The sequence below is a fragment of the Gymnoscopelus microlampas genome, assembly GCF_963454915.1.
Source record: "Gymnoscopelus microlampas genome assembly, chromosome: 13".
NCBI lineage: Eukaryota > Metazoa > Chordata > Actinopteri > Myctophiformes > Myctophidae > Gymnoscopelus > Gymnoscopelus microlampas.
Genome location: NC_139950.1, coordinates 42,420,194 through 42,439,124, shown reverse-complemented (window position 1 = coordinate 42,439,124; position 18,931 = coordinate 42,420,194). Strand labels below are relative to the sequence as shown.

At 40.9% G+C, this 18,931-nt stretch overlaps 1 protein-coding gene across 2 annotated transcripts in view; it reads right to left on the bottom strand.

Annotated features, from left to right (window-relative positions):
* Positions 1 to 18,931, bottom strand: part of macrod2 (mono-ADP ribosylhydrolase 2) — an 839,875-nt gene that overhangs the window by 182,468 nt on the left and 638,476 nt on the right. For both annotated transcript variants that reach the window (XM_084075313.1, XM_084075314.1), the window contains exon 7: positions 2,416 to 2,446. In XM_084075313.1, the coding sequence (XP_083931439.1) occupies positions 2,416 to 2,446 (31 nt within the window). The remainder of the gene's footprint in view (positions 1 to 2,415; positions 2,447 to 18,931) is intronic.

The window sequence follows — 18,931 nt, the reverse complement described above, 5'->3', positions numbered from 1 at the left end:
GTCACGCTCATTCATGCAAAGATATATATGGTGTCTACCTACCTACGGTATACGTGTGTGTGTGTGTGCGCACACGGGTGCTTGTGTGGCATGCCTACATTAACCCTTTGAGACCGGGAACGCATCTGCGTTCATTTTTAGATTTCTTTGGGCCATTCAAAAAAATAGCAGATCTACAAGCTCATAGCGCGGCACTCGGTGCCGCGCTATGAGCTTGTAGATCTGCTATTTTCGTGAAAATGCGTGCAAATCTGTAAATATATATGTTTTTTAACATTTTTAACTTAAATCTTTGCTTCTGGGCGGATTCTACAAATGTCTTCTAAATCCTAACAGTTTTTTTTTTATGTTGCTATAAACTTATAAACTTTTTTTCATGTCAAGGACCGCCCAAAATGTTGTTCCAGGGACCCCCCCAGAAGCAAAGATTTGAGTTAAAAATGTTCGCTTTATAAAACTACGTATATATTCAAAGATTTGTACACATTTTCGTGATTTTGAAAAGAAAATAGCAGATCTACAAACTCATAGAAGTGACGGGCTATGAGCTTGTACATATCTGCTATTTTTGAATAGCCAAAGAATAAAATAATGGTCAAAGCTTTGGTAAACTTACACATTTTACCGTATATTTTGGGGGGTATTTTTCAAAGAGAGGTATAGAGAGGTCACAAGGAAGACAGACGGTAGACGAAGAGATCGGAGTGCTAGTGCCCGCCCTCACCAAAAAGCCTTTGTTTACGTTGTCTAACTGGGAAGTTTACCTCAAAAGGTTATCTAGAACGTGCAGAAAATGTCAGAATGCCCGAGCGGCGAGCGGGGGCCAGCGTGTTCAAAGAAGGATCTCAGGGCAGGGCACGTCTGGGGATGGAGCCCAGAATGATAAAAGCCCACACTAGCTGTAGCTCCTTTGAAAAGTCCCTCCTCTATTTGCCCTCTGCTGTGTGAAGAAGATCTTCGGTCTTAATCAGCTGTTGTTCTGTAGGAAATGCGGCTATGGGACAACGCTAAGCTGTTTATTTATTGAACAGCCTGTTTAATTCCCCCCCCTCACAGCGGGCCTAGCGCTGCACAGCCCCTACCCCCCCCACCCCCCCATGTCTTTGATGTGAGGGGCTGTTGGTGGACTACGTGTGACGGTCTCCCACTGGCAACGCAGCAACACAACACACAGTCAGCAGCAATAAGCTAGCATCCTCATCAGCAACATACTGTACTGCACAGATGCAATGTGAACCCCTAGTCCCCAATGCGGAGTTGAGCTCTGTTACGTTTTTCTCCCCGAGTATTTACAGGATTTGAAAATGCATTATACTGTATTATGCAAAATCTTTTATTTGACGGGGGGTTGGGGGGGTACAATCAAGGTAATGTCTTGATTCACCATTCATTGATTAGTCTAACTCAGTGGTTTTCAACCCTTTTCATGTCAAGGACCCCCTAAATTGACACTTAGTCGGACCCCCATTTGAAAAGATATGCCAAGGACCCCCATAAGAGAAGATTTTTTTTACGGCTCTAGCAGTGATTTTCAACCATTTTAATTTCAAGGACCCCCAGTTTGACATACATTAGGGCAACGGGACCCCCATTTAATGGCATTTCTATCTCTGGGACCACAATTTATTTTATTAGATCAATGTTAATGTAACTCTGAAGGTCCTTACACACCGGGCGACACCGGCGAAAATAGCGAATATACGCAAAATTCGGACTCGTTCCGAATAATTAAAAGACGCTTTTTCGCTTCGCTTTTTCGCTTTTTCGCTCCATGTACGGAGCCATTGACTTTATAAGGTTTTAAAAAAACCCGCATTATTCGCACGAAAAAATCGCCCCGGTGTGTAACAACCTTGAGAGTGAACCGAATGGACCCTAACGGGTCCATTCGGTTCCATTTGTACACTCTCTGAGTTACAGACACGAAACACATAAGACCCTTATGATAAGGGTCCATTTGGTTCCTAAATATCTATCATTTAACTGGGGACCCCCTGGAACCCCCTCAAGGACTGGTGGTCCCCGGACCACTGGTTGAGAACCACTGGTCTAACTTATTTTGGAGAAGTGCTATAATTTTTGTCAGCCAAATACTTAAGTTACTACTGTATCCATCATAATTATAGGTATCATAATAATTGTTTTATTATTCAGTATATTATTATGTCTCAGGTTACCGGCTATGAAAGTTCATGTTGGCCTACAGGAAACTCCATTACAAAAATGTATAGTCACAAACATGGATAGAAGATTAGATACTACTGTATTGTATATTAGATAGATACTCCTGTTAAGGTGAACAAGAAGTGATTACAAGAGAAGAAGCAATATAGTCAGTTACTGCAACAACGACTCTACACAGTCTACAATGAAAATCTATAGAGGAAATTAAGTAATGAAAGGAGATGATCTTACCGTAGATGCCTGTGGATATACACGGGAAGGCCTGTGCAAAGAGAGAGAACAAAACAATAGTCAAAGCATGTTCATATAGGCCACACATGGGACAAGGCAATGTTGCTGTTGGGTAGAAACCTTGTATCTCCATATTTCATCTTTTTTTAATACTTTGATGTAGGACAGTGTCAAGCAATAGGATAGAAAATAGCCGATCTACAAAGCGATACGTTGTAAGCTTGAAGAGTTGTGTCTTTGTGTCTCTGTGATAGTGCAAGGCGCTGCTGAAAAAGAGCATTCGTGCTCAGCATACATATACCTACCCTGGGTAAATAAATGTAAAACTAAAATGATATTAAAACTAGTCCATACCCGTGGGGGGGGGGGTATGCGCACAGGATCTGGCAACCCGGGAGCCAGCGAACACAAAAACGCTAATAAACAGCCGGCATTTGGGGAAAGTGAAAAACGGGCTTCGCTGTTCTGTGCACATGGTAATGGTGAATGGCTGTGTGCAAATTCAGATCAATTGCTCCAGCCACTGAGGAGAACCGGGCAGAAGAGATTTGGGCTCACCACCACCCTCAAACCACGCTCTCACCACCCTCACAGAGCTTTGTCAAATTATAGCAGGATTGGGGTTTATTTAGCTATTTTGAGAAGATTTTGGTGAATTCTACCCTAGTCGACAGTGGTTAAGTCTGTCAATGTGTTTTGTTAACACGCAGTTAAAATATTAACAAGAGCTTGTCACTATAAATAATAACCACACTGGCTCCATTGGAACGCTTTTTTTCAAATTCCTGAAAAGTTACCCTTTTGGTGGTTTCCACCCCGAGCCGACAGCGATGACATTCTGTATGTACTGTATTTATTTATTCATATATACATTTACTTATGTATGAAAAGAACAGCTGCTTGTTAAGTACAAGCAGAACGTAAGTGGCAATTTCTTCATCCCTTCACCACCTTTAATATTGCATTCTTTCTGAGGCTTTCGTCTGAATGCGGTCAAACTGTCTTGCCCGTTTCATTTCCTGCTTCCTGCAACATTAACAACATGCTGCATACTGTACATGTGATTCCTATTTGGCCGGCGGTAATGAAAGCCATCAAGCTGCAGGAGAAGTATACCAATAAGAATAACAGTAGTTTAATGTTGCGTGATTGCCAAAGGACTTAACCCATTAAGACCGGGAACGCATCTGTGTCATTTTTTTGATTTGGGCTAAAAAGCATTATTTTACACTTTGGCTATTCAAAAATAGCAGATATACAAGCTCATAGCGCGGCACCGAGTGCCGCGCTACGAGCTTGTAGATCTGCTATTTTTGAAAAATCGTAAAAATGTGTGCAAATCTTTGAATATCTATTGTTTTAAAGCGCACATTTGTAACTCAAATCTTTGCTTCTGGGGGGTCCCTGGAACAACATATTTTGAGATGGGGGTCGGCAGCCAAATAAATATCATTTTGGGGGTCCTTGACGTGGAAAAAGTCTGAGCACCAATAATATAGAAACATACAGTACATTATTCAGAATACTGTTGGGATTTAGAAGACATTTGTAGAACCGGCTTCAGGTCTTAATAGGTTAATGAAGAGGAATCTAAATGGCATACACAGATGTACTGTATAGGACCGTGGAGGAGGGAGCAACCTCCTTTTATTATGCTTGTTGTGCACCTCTGGTCCTCTGTGGTTCTCCCAAGAGAAACGCTTTTGCGAAATCCTGCTTTACAAATGCAGTATGGGATTAGGTTGGGTGGGGAGGGACCTCATACATGTATGTATGCAAACATACAACATACTTTTTTTTAGGCTAGATTTCTGGACCTGAATACATGCATATTTTCCAATGGATTTATATCTGCATCTTGTGCCGCCATATTGATAATGCTGTGCCATGAAATTGCTATTGCTATGTTGCTCTAATCTATAATGAATGTGACGGGGGAGATTAACCACTTAAGCCTATAGGAAAAAAGGAGATTAATAGGTTAATAGTTAATAGGTTAATCTCCAACCTTTAGCCCTATATACTTAGTGGCACGCAGAATAGTGAAAATAGCAGATCTACAAGCTCACAATGTGTCAGCTATTTTCACTATTTATGAACTTTTTTGACCTTATAATGACATACCCAAAATAGGGAAGCCAGGCTGAAAGCGGTTAATAAGCTGCCATATTTGAGAACGTCCAACCCGGGCGAGAGAATATTCACCTCGAGGGAACGGTGGGGGTCAGATGTGTGTCGATCCATATAGGTAGGGTTCTCTGTTTAATAATCTACGGCCCATGGATATCATAATGAGGCACATTGATCCAGTCCCCCAGCCTACAGCCCAAACTGACAGCCTCTCATTGACATTATGTGCCCCCCGTCCCATTGATGTTCCTGAAATTTACACAAGGACTCGGTGCTATACTGCTGCACATCACAAGCTGTCTGTGTGCAGCCAAGCTCATACCAAGGAAGGAAGGGGAGGGAAAAATCTATCCGTAACATTATCTGAATGCTGTCAGCAGCATAAATTTAGTGGTCTGCATTTTGAGCTGGACTCTGGTAACGAAGGGAAATGTTTTAAAGTTTTCTGACAGCTTCCTGTTTTGAAGTTAGTTTCTTTTGAAGCGTCAACGAGACTAACAATGAGAGGGAGGTGCACTGACGGATATAAAGTAGTTTTGTACATCCTGATTCTCTCAATGACAGGGCTTTTAAATGTACAGTTGTTTACGCGATCAGGTGATTTTTCCCTGTGAAACAATGGAGGACTTAGCCTGAATATATATGTATTATTTTCATATTTACATCCCCAATTTAATTTCTGTCTTTTAGGTCAGTGGTTTTCAACCTTTTTCATGCCAAGGACCCCTAAATTGATATACATTTGGCCACGGACGACCAACTGAAAAAGTCTTGTGCCAGGGACCCCCAGAAGCAAAGATTTCAGTTAAAAATGTTTGCTTAAAAACATATATATATATTCAAAGATATGCACACATTTTCACGATTTTTCTAAAAGCAGATCTACAAGCTCATAGCGTGGCACTCGGTGCCGCACTATGAGCTTGTTAACTAATTTAGCTGGGACCCCCCCCCCCCCAATCATATTAGATGGTACACAATGGTCCATGATGGAAACTGCATGGTTTCATGTTGGATCACAGAGACCCCTCATCCTAGTGCCAGTCAGGAGCCCAGCAGATTTTGGACTAGGTGAGACAAAGCTGACTGACTGACTCCCATGTACAGGGAACTGACTAGATTAGAGTATAGGAGCAAATAAGGTAACCTCAGTCTCCCTCTGTTTTAGCTGGAGAAAGTTTTTGCCATCCAACATTTGATGTCCTCAGGCCATGAAGAAAATGGACTTCATGAAATGATCATCTCTGGGTTAAAACAGAGTTAGAGCTGTGAACAGACCCCAAAGGGAGCTAAAGAAAAGAAAACAGGGCCACATTAGAACCATGAGCTACTCTACAGATGACAGGTGCCACTGACCAAGAAAAACGTTCCCAATATTCAACAGAGAAAGTTAAATCTTTGAGGTACGAAGCAAACCACTGTGAGGCAATTTAACCCGAATGCCAACCCCACATGGTCCAAGTTTGATCGACCATATCAGACGCAGCACTAAGGTCCAGCTGAATTAAAATACCGGTAGCACAATTCCCTGAATGAACGCGCAATAGTAAATTGTTTGACACCTTAAAAGAGAGCTGACTCAGTAGAAGAAGATGAGAAATAAACAACTTTCTCCAAAACACTGATAAAAAAAGGTTGGTCGGAATTGTTAGATCTAAATTGGGCTTTTTAATAAGAGGGTGGACCACTGCACTTCTTTTAAAGAATACATTTTAATGTTGTCCAACTTACACAACAGAGGTGGTTGTATTTTGTCTCCATGCTCTTCTATTGAGACATTTTGTGAGAATGCCCGACTTGCGGCTGGACTACATAGGCCTGGTGTAGGGTTTAACTCGAAGGTGTATTTATTCACCTTTGAACATACAAAAAGGACAAGAACAGCACATGCAGCTCTTTTCCCTCCACACAGACTCTGATCAACTGACAAGTGGCCACTTTTATGATCAGCTGAGCTAATGAGCCAGCCTGGACTATACCACTGTAAGGAGTGTATTCTAAGTAAGAGCATAGAATACATACATAAACCCACATATCATCTTAAAACCTAATGAACAACAAGCAAATATAAATCCTTCACACTACTACAACATCCTTACAATTACAAATGATATCAAAACCCCCCTCTGCCATTCTGACTTGGTCCAGGCCAATTACACTGGCCACAGAACCACTTGGTACATGTTAAGCTTTCAATCATGACTTAGCATTACCCTCTCTATTGCTCTCATACATTTCACATTGCACTTGCCCCTCGTGATTATCAGTCAATAAATGCGTCGCATTGTGAGCTTGTGGAGTACATGTTGAAACCGATACTGTTGTACTTTTACTCAAGTAAAATTTGAATTCCGGACTTTTACTTGTAACAGAGTATTTCTACATTGCAGTATTGATACTTTTACTTAATAAAAAAAAATGTGAGTCCTTTTTCCACCACTGGAGTGAGACAGGTTCAAACTTATCTAGGAGGACTTGTTAATAACTTGGATGTGATAGGCCGTGAGATGCTATCAATATTCCCAGAAAATACATTCAGAAATTCTTTACAGGTTTCAGGAGTTGCATTCAGGACAGGCAGTGACAACAGGGTTAAGTACTTTATTGACTGTGCTTATAGAGGACTTTGGGACTGTGGGAGTTTATGGAAATCATGTCTGGGGAAAAAAAAAAGACTTTGGCCTTGCTGCTGCTTTGATATTCAGTCAAGCAAGTCTCTCAGAAAGTCATTGGACACCTACAGCTTTGTCTCATTTCTATTTTTGCACTGCTTTCCTGCACCCCTGCCTAAGGGCACGGGTACCGTAGCATTATTGAGCCAGGACTGAGGTCTAACTTTATAGGTCTACTGAATCTAAAGCGGGACAACAAAGGTTATAATGTCAGTACAGGTACGGACCTGAATACCCCATCAGCTCCTCTGTACATAAGCAAGGAGGGGAGGCCTCAACAGGCCTACCGGCTCGAGAGTATGACCATTCTAAATGGTAAATGATGCATTTACATGGCTCTTATCCAAAGCGATTTACATAGATTGTGCATTACATTCACCCATTCACACACATTCATTTCATACACCGATGGCGGAGGAAACCATGAAAGGCACCAACCTGCTCATCGGGAGCAATTAGGGGTTCAGCGTCTTGTTCAAGGACGCTTCGACACTAACTCTGGGGGAGCCCGGGATCGATCTGGAAACCTCACGGTTCCCATCCGGCCGATCTACCGGCTGCTCTACCCCTGAGCCACTGCCACCCCTGCTGTAATTTTCATGTGTAGAGCAGGGGTCTTCAACCTTTTCAGGCCAAGGACCCCCTAGCTGAGAGAGAGATGAGCTAGGGACCCCCTGCTCTATATTGTATAAAATTGCGTTTCAGATTAAAGTTTTTTTTTTTTACTTTTTTAGTCTGCTCTTTTTTCCCTCTACGCCTATAGCCTCTTTGTCAAAAATAGCCGATCTACAAGCTCTTAACGCCTCGCAGCGCGAGGCGTTGAGAGCTTATAGATCTGCTATTTTTGGCTTAAGTTCTCCTTAGAAAAGGGGATGCTAGGTTTCAAGTGGTTAAGGTAAAGAAAATAAATATCACACAAAGATTTGGCGGACCCCCTGTTGTAGCTCTGAGGACCCCCTAGGGGTCCCGGACCCCCTGTTGAAGACCCCTGGTGTAGAGCCTATAAATGTGCGCACAAGATTAAATCAGTCTGATTGACTATTTTCGGTGAATGTTTAGCCCAGAATAGGGATGCTAGCCTTCCAGTGGTAAAGACTCACCGACCAAAGGCTTAAAAGGACAGCACATATGGTATGAATGTTCAAATCACGATAAAAAGCTCAAGATTATCAGAATTAGGCACAATAAAAGATAAGAACTCTGAGGACTATTGAATAAAATCCTTGTTACATTTAGGAGCCCTACACAGAATACAGTATAGTGCATAGAGCAGGACATGACAGTTCCTTGGATAGTCCTCAACAGATAATGGCTGGCATTTAAAACACGCATTATTAAAAATGGCTACCAGGCCTTTTCAAGGTATAGTGACCTACAAGGGCTTTTTAAAAGTACAGTACTGATTTAGAGTGTAAGGGTTTTAGTGGTCTTATAAGGGCTTTGAAATGTACAATAGTGATAACGGCTTTAAATACAGTAGTGATGTATAATTATTAGAGAGCCTTATCTGTACTTATGCCATGAATTTAGCTCACAAGATCATAGCAGATCCCCTGTACCCCCAACAGTCTAAATATTGTTGCTGTCAGGTAGAAACCTTATATCTCCATATTTAAACTTTTTGTTTTTTTCGTAAGTTAATGCCCCATCACAGAGGAGTATCACACAAAAGTAGTGAAAATAGCAGATCTACAAGCTCACAACTGTTGTGAGCTTGTAGATCGTCTATGTTTGCTATAAAAAAAATAAAAAAAGGAAATACAAGGTTTCCACCCGACAGCAACGATATGCACTTCAGCAGTGGTGGGAAAAGTACTCAAATGTTTTACTTAAGTAGAAGTATCAACACCGCAATGTAGATATACTCCATTACAAGTAAAAGTCCGGTATTCAAAATGTACTTGAGTAAAAGTTCAAAAGTATTGGTATCAAAATGTACTTAAAGTACAAAAAGCAAAAGTACTCAGAATTGTACAGGATGTCCCATTTCATGTACTTAGTTACTTGACACCATTGGTTCAGGAACCACACATTAACATCTCTTCAAGGTAGATATTGTACTGTACCTCCGCCACAGTCTCTGTGTCAAATCAAAATCTTGTCGTTTATTTTCATGAACATTTTCTCAGCAATAATTTGCAGTAGCTGTTTACAGTAAAACATGTTCACGCACTCTGGGCTCAACTTTCAATAATTCAAACATCTGGCTGGACTGTTTATGGGGGACAGTCTGAGGATTCCATGCAGGGATTTTGACATCAATTGAGCAATAAATGTGGGTTTTTACAGTTTATGAGGAAATGAGTGATGGTCTTCATAATTCCTGTCAGCTCGAAGCATCTTAACATTTCTGCTCACTTGGGGCTACTACATTTTGTTGAACGTTGCAAGGTAGCAGCATGTACACTACACTACAGTATGACTGACCTGTTAGGATTTTTTTTAAGTTTAAACATTAAATGGTTGCTGTAGCAACACCATCGGGACTATTAGCCCACAATGCCAGGTGAGGAAGTCTGCCACAGGACTATAGTATGAGTATTTTCTTCTGTTTAGTTTATTTTTTTAATGCATGGGAAGACACACACACACACACACACACAAAGAGATCATGTCATTAAAATAGCTCACTAGTCCATAGAGGCGCGCGCACACACACACACACACACACACACACACACACACACACACACACACACACACACACACACACACACACACACACACACACACACACACACACACACACACACACACACACACACACACACACACACACGATGATAGAATAAAAACATAGAGTAAATATTTAATGAATGTTTGCATATAAAATAAAGAAGGAAAACCTGTGTATATTTATGGCTGTCTTTTCCAAAAAGATTATAAAAAGTAACCACCCGGTAATAGTTCTTGCTTTGCAGCACTTTACACCAGACATATTATTCAAGCATGGCTTTATAGCTTAAAATAGTTTCATTATTCTTTACTTCTGTGAAGCAAGTATATTATGATCCATAGGCCTGGCTCTTAGCTCCACCATTTCACATTCATCTTTTTAAGTATATTAATAAACAGTAAAGAGAAATGATTTTTTCAAAGGTCTCATTTGTCTTCAAAAGCAGCTGAATACGTGCTTTGGTTCCAGCATTCATCAAAAGGCGTGGCCACAACATTAATATAAACGGATGACAAATGAAAAAAGCAAATTCCACCAACAGTTCACAATGGGATTAATCTAGAGCAACGCGAGACGACGGAAATTCATCAAAGAATAACACCCAAGTGTTAACCCATTAAGACTGGGCGGGAACGCATCCATGTGTCATTTAAAGATTTCTTTGGCTATTCAAAAATATCAGATATACAAGTCATAGCATTATTTCTTTGAAAAATTGTGAACATTTTTGCAAATCTTTGAATATTTATATATTTTTTTACAACGTTTTTAACTCAAATCTTTGCTTCTGGGGGTCCCTGGAAGAACATATGTTGAGATGGGGGTCCACGACCAAATACATATAAACATATAAACACAAAAAACTGTTAGGATTTAGAAGACATTTGTAATACCCAGAAGCAAAGATTTGAGTTACAAATGTTTTTTCCAAAAAATAGCAGATCTACAAGCTCATAGCGCGGCACTCGGTGCCGCGCTATGAGCTTGTATATCTGCTATTTTTGAATAGCCAAAGAAATCTAAAAACGACACACAGACGCGCTCCCGATCTTAATGGCTTAAAATCACACTGTGCGCCAAAGCTAAACCCAACAGTTTGTTTTGAAGCACTGACCCTGTCAAGTTGTATTTAGAAACGTGCCGTTTCCAGCAGCTGTGCCAGTGCCGCTTTATTTATGTTCGAAAAACAGTCCATTAGTATATCTCAGAGTAAAAATGCCAAATACACGTCTGCCAGCGTGAGACTAATACAAACAAGCAACATAGAGTGAATTAAGGACTGTTTGTCTTCAACCGATTGAAGAAAACAGTGTATTTTAATAGAATCTGGTTAATAGCACAAAGTGATGCCTTAACCCTTTAAGACCGGGAACGCATCTGTGTGTCATTTTTAGATTTCGTTGGCTATTAAAAAAAAATAACAGATATACAAGCTCATAGCGCGGCACCGAGTGCCGCGCTATGAGCTTGTAGATGTGCTATTTTTGAAAATTTGTGACTTGATTTGTGCAAATCTTATATATATTTTTAAAAGCGAACATTTATAACTCGAATCTTATTGCTTCTGGGGGATTCTACAAATGTAAAAATATACATATATCAGTGGTGCCTAAACTTTTTCATGTCAAGGACCACCCAAAATGTATTTGGTATTAGATATACTGTATATTCAAAGATTTGCAGACATTTTCACGAAAAAATAAAATAAAAAAAGCAGATCTACAAGCTCATAGTGCGGCACTCAGTGCATCACTATGAGCTTGTAGATCTGCTATTTTTGAATAGCCAAATAAATCAAAAAAATTACACAGATGTGTTCCCGGTCTTAATGGGTTAAGTGGCAAGACCATGACAAAAATACCCAGATGTGTCCCATTTGGAGCATCACAGCATGTGACATGCTCGTTGAAATGCAGTGGGTTTCTTTCATCCTGGCGTTTAGCAGAGAGGCAGGATGAGCCACGGGTTTGTATTGTTATTATTTACCAGTATTTACCAGGTTCCGCCTGTCAAGGTAAATCTTTCATCTGAGGTTTGATTCAAATCTTTTACAGAGGCTCTCTGACCTTTCCCCATGACTGTCTGAGTCTGACACAAACCGTAGATGATGAGGCGTAGAAAAAAAAAGCATGGCTATTGTTTTTCGTCCTGCATCCAGCTCAGCCCCATGGCATATGGTGGTGATGGAGCGTTTTACATTTGAGACACAAAAAAACTTGAGTATTTCCAATTTCCAATACTTTTACTTCTACTTGAGGGACAGCTGACAATATTTGCCTTTGAGATGTAGTAGAGTAGAAGTAAAAAGTATTGAAAATTGGAAATACTCCAGCAAAGTTAAAAATACCTAAACATGTTAAATAAGTACAGCACTCGAGTAAATGTACTTAGTTACTTTTGTTGTATATTTCATAACATAACATACACATTTAAGCCATATGTTTACTTCACAAGTACAGACAGGAGAGTTGATTGAGACAGAGAGGTGACTGCTGGCCCTGATCCATACAGTTGCAAATGTAGTGGGCCAGGAGGAGGGGTCCCACCTTTCAAGGTACACATACAAGATCTGCCTACCTTCTTTAGATCTCAAATGTGGTCACTGCTATAAAGATTGACTGAAATGTAACTATTTGTGTGTGTCACTCAGAGGCCGAGGGGCCGATGGTGGGACCTCAGGGTCCATAGGAAAGCTGTTTGTACTCTGTTTGTAGTGTACTATGAAATAAATCGGAAGCAAGTAACCTCACTGACTGGAGTGAAGACTCAATCCATTCTTCAACCATTCATACACACCTCTGGAACATCAAACTAACTACAATATGGCGTTGTTGGCAACTAAAAGTGCAATAGAACCTTTACCAGACCATAGTGAAATCTGTGGTTTCAGATACCACACTTTACACCACTGCTGGGCAGACCCCTTGATGGGCAAGGTTTCCAATCCAATCTAAAAGTGCAAACCCACAGGACAGAGTGATGGCAGCAGTGTGTGTCTTGAGGGACAGCTGACAGCTGACAGAGGACCAGTAACATCTATTCTACAATAGAAGGAGTCAGACACTTCTGCCCGCTGGATTACGGAATAAAATAAAATACAAATGACACAACTAAGCCTCTCATGAAGGCGTTTTTCCAACAACGCAAGTACGATGGTAACAAAAAGGGAAGTTTATGGTTTATAGCTCTTGATTAGTGGTAAGATTGCTAATAATTTGTGCACATTTGAGTGTAATTTATCGGCCACTACACATGTGTCAACTGATTTATAGCTGAAAAGGAGAGGTCCTTGCCAGAATGTCACTCCAGCCTCGCACTCCTGACAGTTTCACAGCGTTTTCACTCGCCTCACTTTTCACGGTACCTTCCCTTTAAACCAATAAGTGACTTCTGCATATGCCACAAAGGTGTCACATCAGGGCTCTTTACAGCATCCAGTAAAAGTGATTACCTAATGCATTCTCTCCTTTAAGGAAGATCAATAGCCCTTAATGGATGAGCCAGACAACTAATAAAAAAAGGGGGTTTTAATTGATTATGCTGACACTGTGTCATCAGCACCACCGCCTATCAAGTTTTGGTTGGGAGGGAAAGTGGATGTTCAGCCGTGGAGAGATTAGTATCTGAGAGCGTGTTGGGTACACACACAGCAGAATCTGTTAATTTAATCTTGAAAGTGTAAAAAAAAAGACAGAGAGTAAGTGCCAGGCATGGACCCTACAGATATTTAACAAAGGTTCTGGATGATGCAAATTTGCACTCCGTTGTATGTTGGTTTCGCGTGGCAAAAAACAGCAGATTTACGAGTTTGCGCCACATTGCGTTGTATGAGCTTGTAGAGTGGCTATTTTTGCCCACGGCCACGCCATCATACGATGGAGTATAAATCAGGCTCAGAGTCTGCCAGCGGAGATTAGTTGGAGGCACTAAAAGGAGCTGTTCCTCATCTTGGCTAAAGATGAGATTAATTCAATTGTTCCTCCTCCCTCCGTATGACGCATCGTGAGATACTGTCCTTATGCTGAGATTAGTCTAAATGCCTCTGTTTTGTTATTAACTGTTCCCAAACGTACAGCCTCATTAAGGGGAGAGCTGAAAGTGGTGAGATTTATATTGGTTAAAAACACCAGGATACCGCAAGTGGGCACGATGATTTATACTGGTTTGAAACATTACCGTGCTGCCAGTGAGAACAGGGATTATACTCTAATTCACCTGCGTACGTGTCTCACACACTATTCTTTTTTTGCTGTGACACACAGTATAATCCTCAGTGCTCATTTAACACAGAGGATGTTGGTGTAGATCCTTTTTCGTTAAACACGTCGTTTCGTTCTCACATTTTTTCCTTAAGTGAAAGTATCAATACTGCAATCCAGAAATACTCGGTTACAAGTAAAAGTCCGGAACTAAAAAATGTACTTGAGTAAAAGTACAAAAGTATTGGCATCAAAATATACTTAAAGTACAAAAATTAAAAGTACTCATTATGCAGCATGTCCCATTTCAAGTTTTCAAATGTATAAACATCTTTTTGATACATTTTGAACTTGTGAAATGGGACATTTTGTGACACCAAGTACTTTTGTACTTTTACTCAAGCGATTTTTTTTTATTCTGGACTTTTACTTGTAACAGAGTATTTCTACTTTTCAGTATTGATACTTTTACTTAAGTAAAACATTTGAGTACTTTTTCCATCACTGCAAGCCTCAGACATCTCCAGTCTTGGCTGCTGTAACTCCCTCCATTCTGGTCTGCCTTCACGCTCTCTCAAACATCTACAAATGTACTTTGTTACTTTCCATCACTGCTCCAAGTGTCCTAGACCAGGGGTCTTCAACAGGGTGTCCGGGACCCCTAGGGGGTCCTCAGAGTTGCTACAGGGGGTCCGCCAAATCTCTGTGTGATAGGATCATTGTTTTTTACATTAACCACTTGAACCCTAGAATCCCTATTCTAAGGACAACTTTAGCCGAAAATAGCCGATCTACAAGCTCACAACGCCTCGCAGGGCGAGGCGTTGTGAGCTTGTAGATCTGCTATTTTCCGGCAAAGAGGGAAAAAAGAGCAGACCAAGTACAGAGTGAAAGTTCACTAAGTATTGATGGTTTAAGTCGTTAAATGTCTGAAAATACACATTAATATGAATCCAACATCTATGAAAAGCTTTAATCTACAACACAATGTTATGTAATATATAGTGGGGGTCCCTGCTTCATCTCTCTCTCAGTTAGGGGGTCCTTGGCCTGAAAAGGTTGAAGACCCCTGTCCTAGACTCTTGGCCCTCCTAGCTCCAAGGCTCTTGAATGACCTCCTCCACATGGCTGAAAGGACTGCAGACTCACTTCCCAATTTTGTGCCGTAGTCTGACTCTGAACTCATCTCTTCAGACTCCACCTCAAACCCCCTTAGTATTCCCTTGTATCACGACTGGTTGCCTTAGATAGTTGTTATGCTTTATAGGCAGATGCTGTTTGCTTGTCCACAGATGCCAAGTAAAGTTATTTAGATAGCATGTTGTTTAGACAGATGCTATAGTATACATTCTTATCTTCATTTTTGATAGTCTGTACATATATTCTCACGCACACGCGCGCACACGCACACACACACACACACACACACACACACACACACACACACACACACACACACACACACACACACACACACACACACAGAATTGTTGAAAGACTGTAGCACATATATACTGTGTTCAGTATATTTATTCATAATCCTGTGTTGATAGACTGTTAACAGATATCTAGAATCTTTGTTTGGTTCGTGACTGTTACTCTTCCCTATACCTTACCTCTCCATGTGTTTTATTTTCACCATTTATCCTTATCTTATCTCATCTGATTTTATCTTATGTGAAATATAGGAACCTCGTGCATGGCAAAGAATAATTGGCGATTCTTTCCCCCCTTTCTAACATCGGCCCCCACAGAAGCTATAGTGACATTTGTTTAGCATGCACATATACTACAGCTTTAAATAAGGCCCGGGTGTTAATTAGAAAGACCGCTATCACATACTCCCAGTCATGACTTATGATTCCCCGGTTCAGGTTATTATTTTTGTGTGTCTGTCTGCTCATTAGAAGTGAGTCAGCACGTCCGCCTGCACTCTGGCATATACAGTACAGTGGGGCTGCAGCTGACATGTTGGCTCGGTGCTTATATTCTTTGCTTAGAGAGCGTTCAGAAATTGGTCACCAGGGAAATTATTCCGTTGCCGGGGCTCCTCCCTAATCTATCACATCACTTTAAAGTGGAGCATCCTCTTCCTCCTCCCAGCCTCTCTCTGCACACTTATTCAGCACGCTGTACATTAAAGTACAGAAGCACAGAGTGCTAACTTGAGTTAGTGGCAAACCATCCATTTAACCAATTAAGACCGGGAGCACATCTGTGGCATTTTTAGATTTCTTTGGCTATTCAAAAATAGCAGATATACAAGCTCACAGCACGGCACCGAGTGCCGCGCTATGAGCTTGTACTGTCGATCTGCTATTTTTGAAAATTCTTGAAAATGTGTGCAAATCTTTGAATATATACAGTATATCTTTTAATATTTTTAATATATTTTTTTATATTTTTAATATTTGTAACTCAAATCTTTGCTTATGGGGAGGTCCCTGGAACTAAATATTTTGAGATGGGGGTCCGCAGCCAAATACGTATAATTTTGGTGGTCCTTGACATGAAAAAGTTTGAGAAGCACTGATGTAGCAACATAGGTTTTTTTCAAAAAACTGTTGGGATATAGAAGAAATTTTGTAGAATCGGCCTCAGGTCTTAATGGGTTAACAGCACATACAACTGGGCCTTTGTTTTATGTGTAATTTTTTTGATTCAGAAATGTACTCATATAATTAAAATGCACAGGAATTTAACTTAAGATTAAAAGGGTAAAAATAATTCCAAATTTCGTCAAGTCAAATCTCAAAAAGATGAGATTTAATTTCACAGTCTGGTGAAATATGCAAAACCACGCGGCTTATTAAAGCAGTGATTTATTGAATCAAGTGTGACCAGGATTTTGCATAGACATTGTTCATAATACTAAGCCGCGGTGATTTCTCTTAGGGCGCCGTGGCCTCCTGCAGATCCCAGCCATTTGTTAACCCATTCAAACCGGGAACGCATCTGCGCTATGAGCTTGTAGATCTGCTATTTTTTTTAAATCATGAAAATGTGTGCAAATCTTTGAATATATATATTTTTAAAGCAAAATGTTTCAACTCAAATCTTTGCTTCTGGGGGTCCCTGGAACAAAACATTCTGCTATTCAAAAAATAGCAGATATACAAGCTCATAGCGCGGCACCGAGTGCCACGCTATGAGCTTGTAGATCTGCTATTTTTGAAAAATCATGAAAATGTGTGGAAATCTTTGAATATATATATATTTTTTAAGCAAAATGTTTCAACTCAAATCTTTGCTTCTGGGGGTCCCTGGAACAAAACATTTTGAGATGGGGGTCCGCGGCCAAATACATATCTAAAAATGTTCTCTAAATCCTAACAGTATGTTGCTATATCAGTGGTAATCCAACTTTTCCATGTCAAGGACCACCCAAAATTACATGTATTACACGCGGACCCCCATCTCAAAGTATGTTGTTCCAGGGACCCCCCCAGAAGCACAGATTGGAAAACATGTGCTCAAATTTTCCAAAATGGCAGATCTACAAGCTCGTAGCGCGGCACTCGGTGCCGCGCTACGAGCTTGTAGATCTGCTATTTTTGAATAGCCCAAAGAAATCTAAAAAATACACACAGATGCGTTCCCGGTCTTAATGGGTTAAGCAGCGGGATATGACACAGTAAAGATGGCCGGAAACCTGTAGCGCCACACCACCGCCGCCACCGCTGCTGCTGCCCCTGCCCCTGCTGCTGCGGCTGTCACACCTGCCCAGGACTCGCTCCGGGCGGAGCGGGGGCAGGGCAGCTGCCCCGGACAGACAGACAGGTATATAGCAGCGGGGAGAGAGAGAGAGAGGAGGACCAGGCATGGTCACTGTGACCGCTAGGATCCTGCCAGGGGAGCGGAGCGCCTCGTCGTCTCGGTTGGCTGAGTAAATAGCACTGGACCCTGGGTGCTGCCCCGTAGCTTCAAGCCTCCCAGCCTGTTTGCAGATGGAAGCTATGCTTATAAATCACCGCATGCAAGGGGGAGACCTTGTGCAAATGTGACCATACTAGTAACGGTGGTATTATTCACCAGTGGTACTGTGGCCGGCGCGGTTCTGGGCTTACATTATATCAGAATAGGACTCCGGGAGGATAACCCCTCTTTGTTGACTGCTCTAAATCTTTAAAGCACATAGGTCACGCCTGGCTTCACTGCGTCTGAATCAGCCGTTACTATACCTGCTGCTGCTGCTGCTGCGGGGATGAGCATGTCATGGTTACAGATCACGATATTCACAGGCACATAACACATTAACCCTTTGAGACCTGGGAAACGCATCCGTGTGTAATTTTTTAGATTTCGTTGGCTATTAAAAAATAGCAGATTTAGATCTGCTATTTTTTTTTTTAAAGTGAAAATATGTGAAAATATTTGAATATATATATTTTTAAAGCGAACATTTGTAACTCAAATCTTTGCTTCTGGGAGGTCCCTGGAACAACATTTTGAGATGGGGGGTCCGCGGCCAAATACATATCATTTTGGGGGTCCTTGACATGAAAAAAGTTTGAGAACCACTGATATTATAGCAACATAATTTTTTTTTTTCAAAAAGCTGTTTAGGATTTAGAAGACATTTGTAGAATCCCCCAGAAGCAAATATTTGAGTTACAAATGTTCGCTTCAAAAATATATATATATATTCAAAGATTTGCACATTTTTTTCAAAAATAGCGCGACACTCTGTGCCATGCTATGAGCTTGTATATCTGCTATTTTTTGAATAGCCCAAAGACATCTTAAAATGACACACAGATGCGTTCCCACCGGTCTTAACGGGTTAACACCCTCTTACTCTGCATAACACCACACTCTGCATTCTATGGTGGGAGACT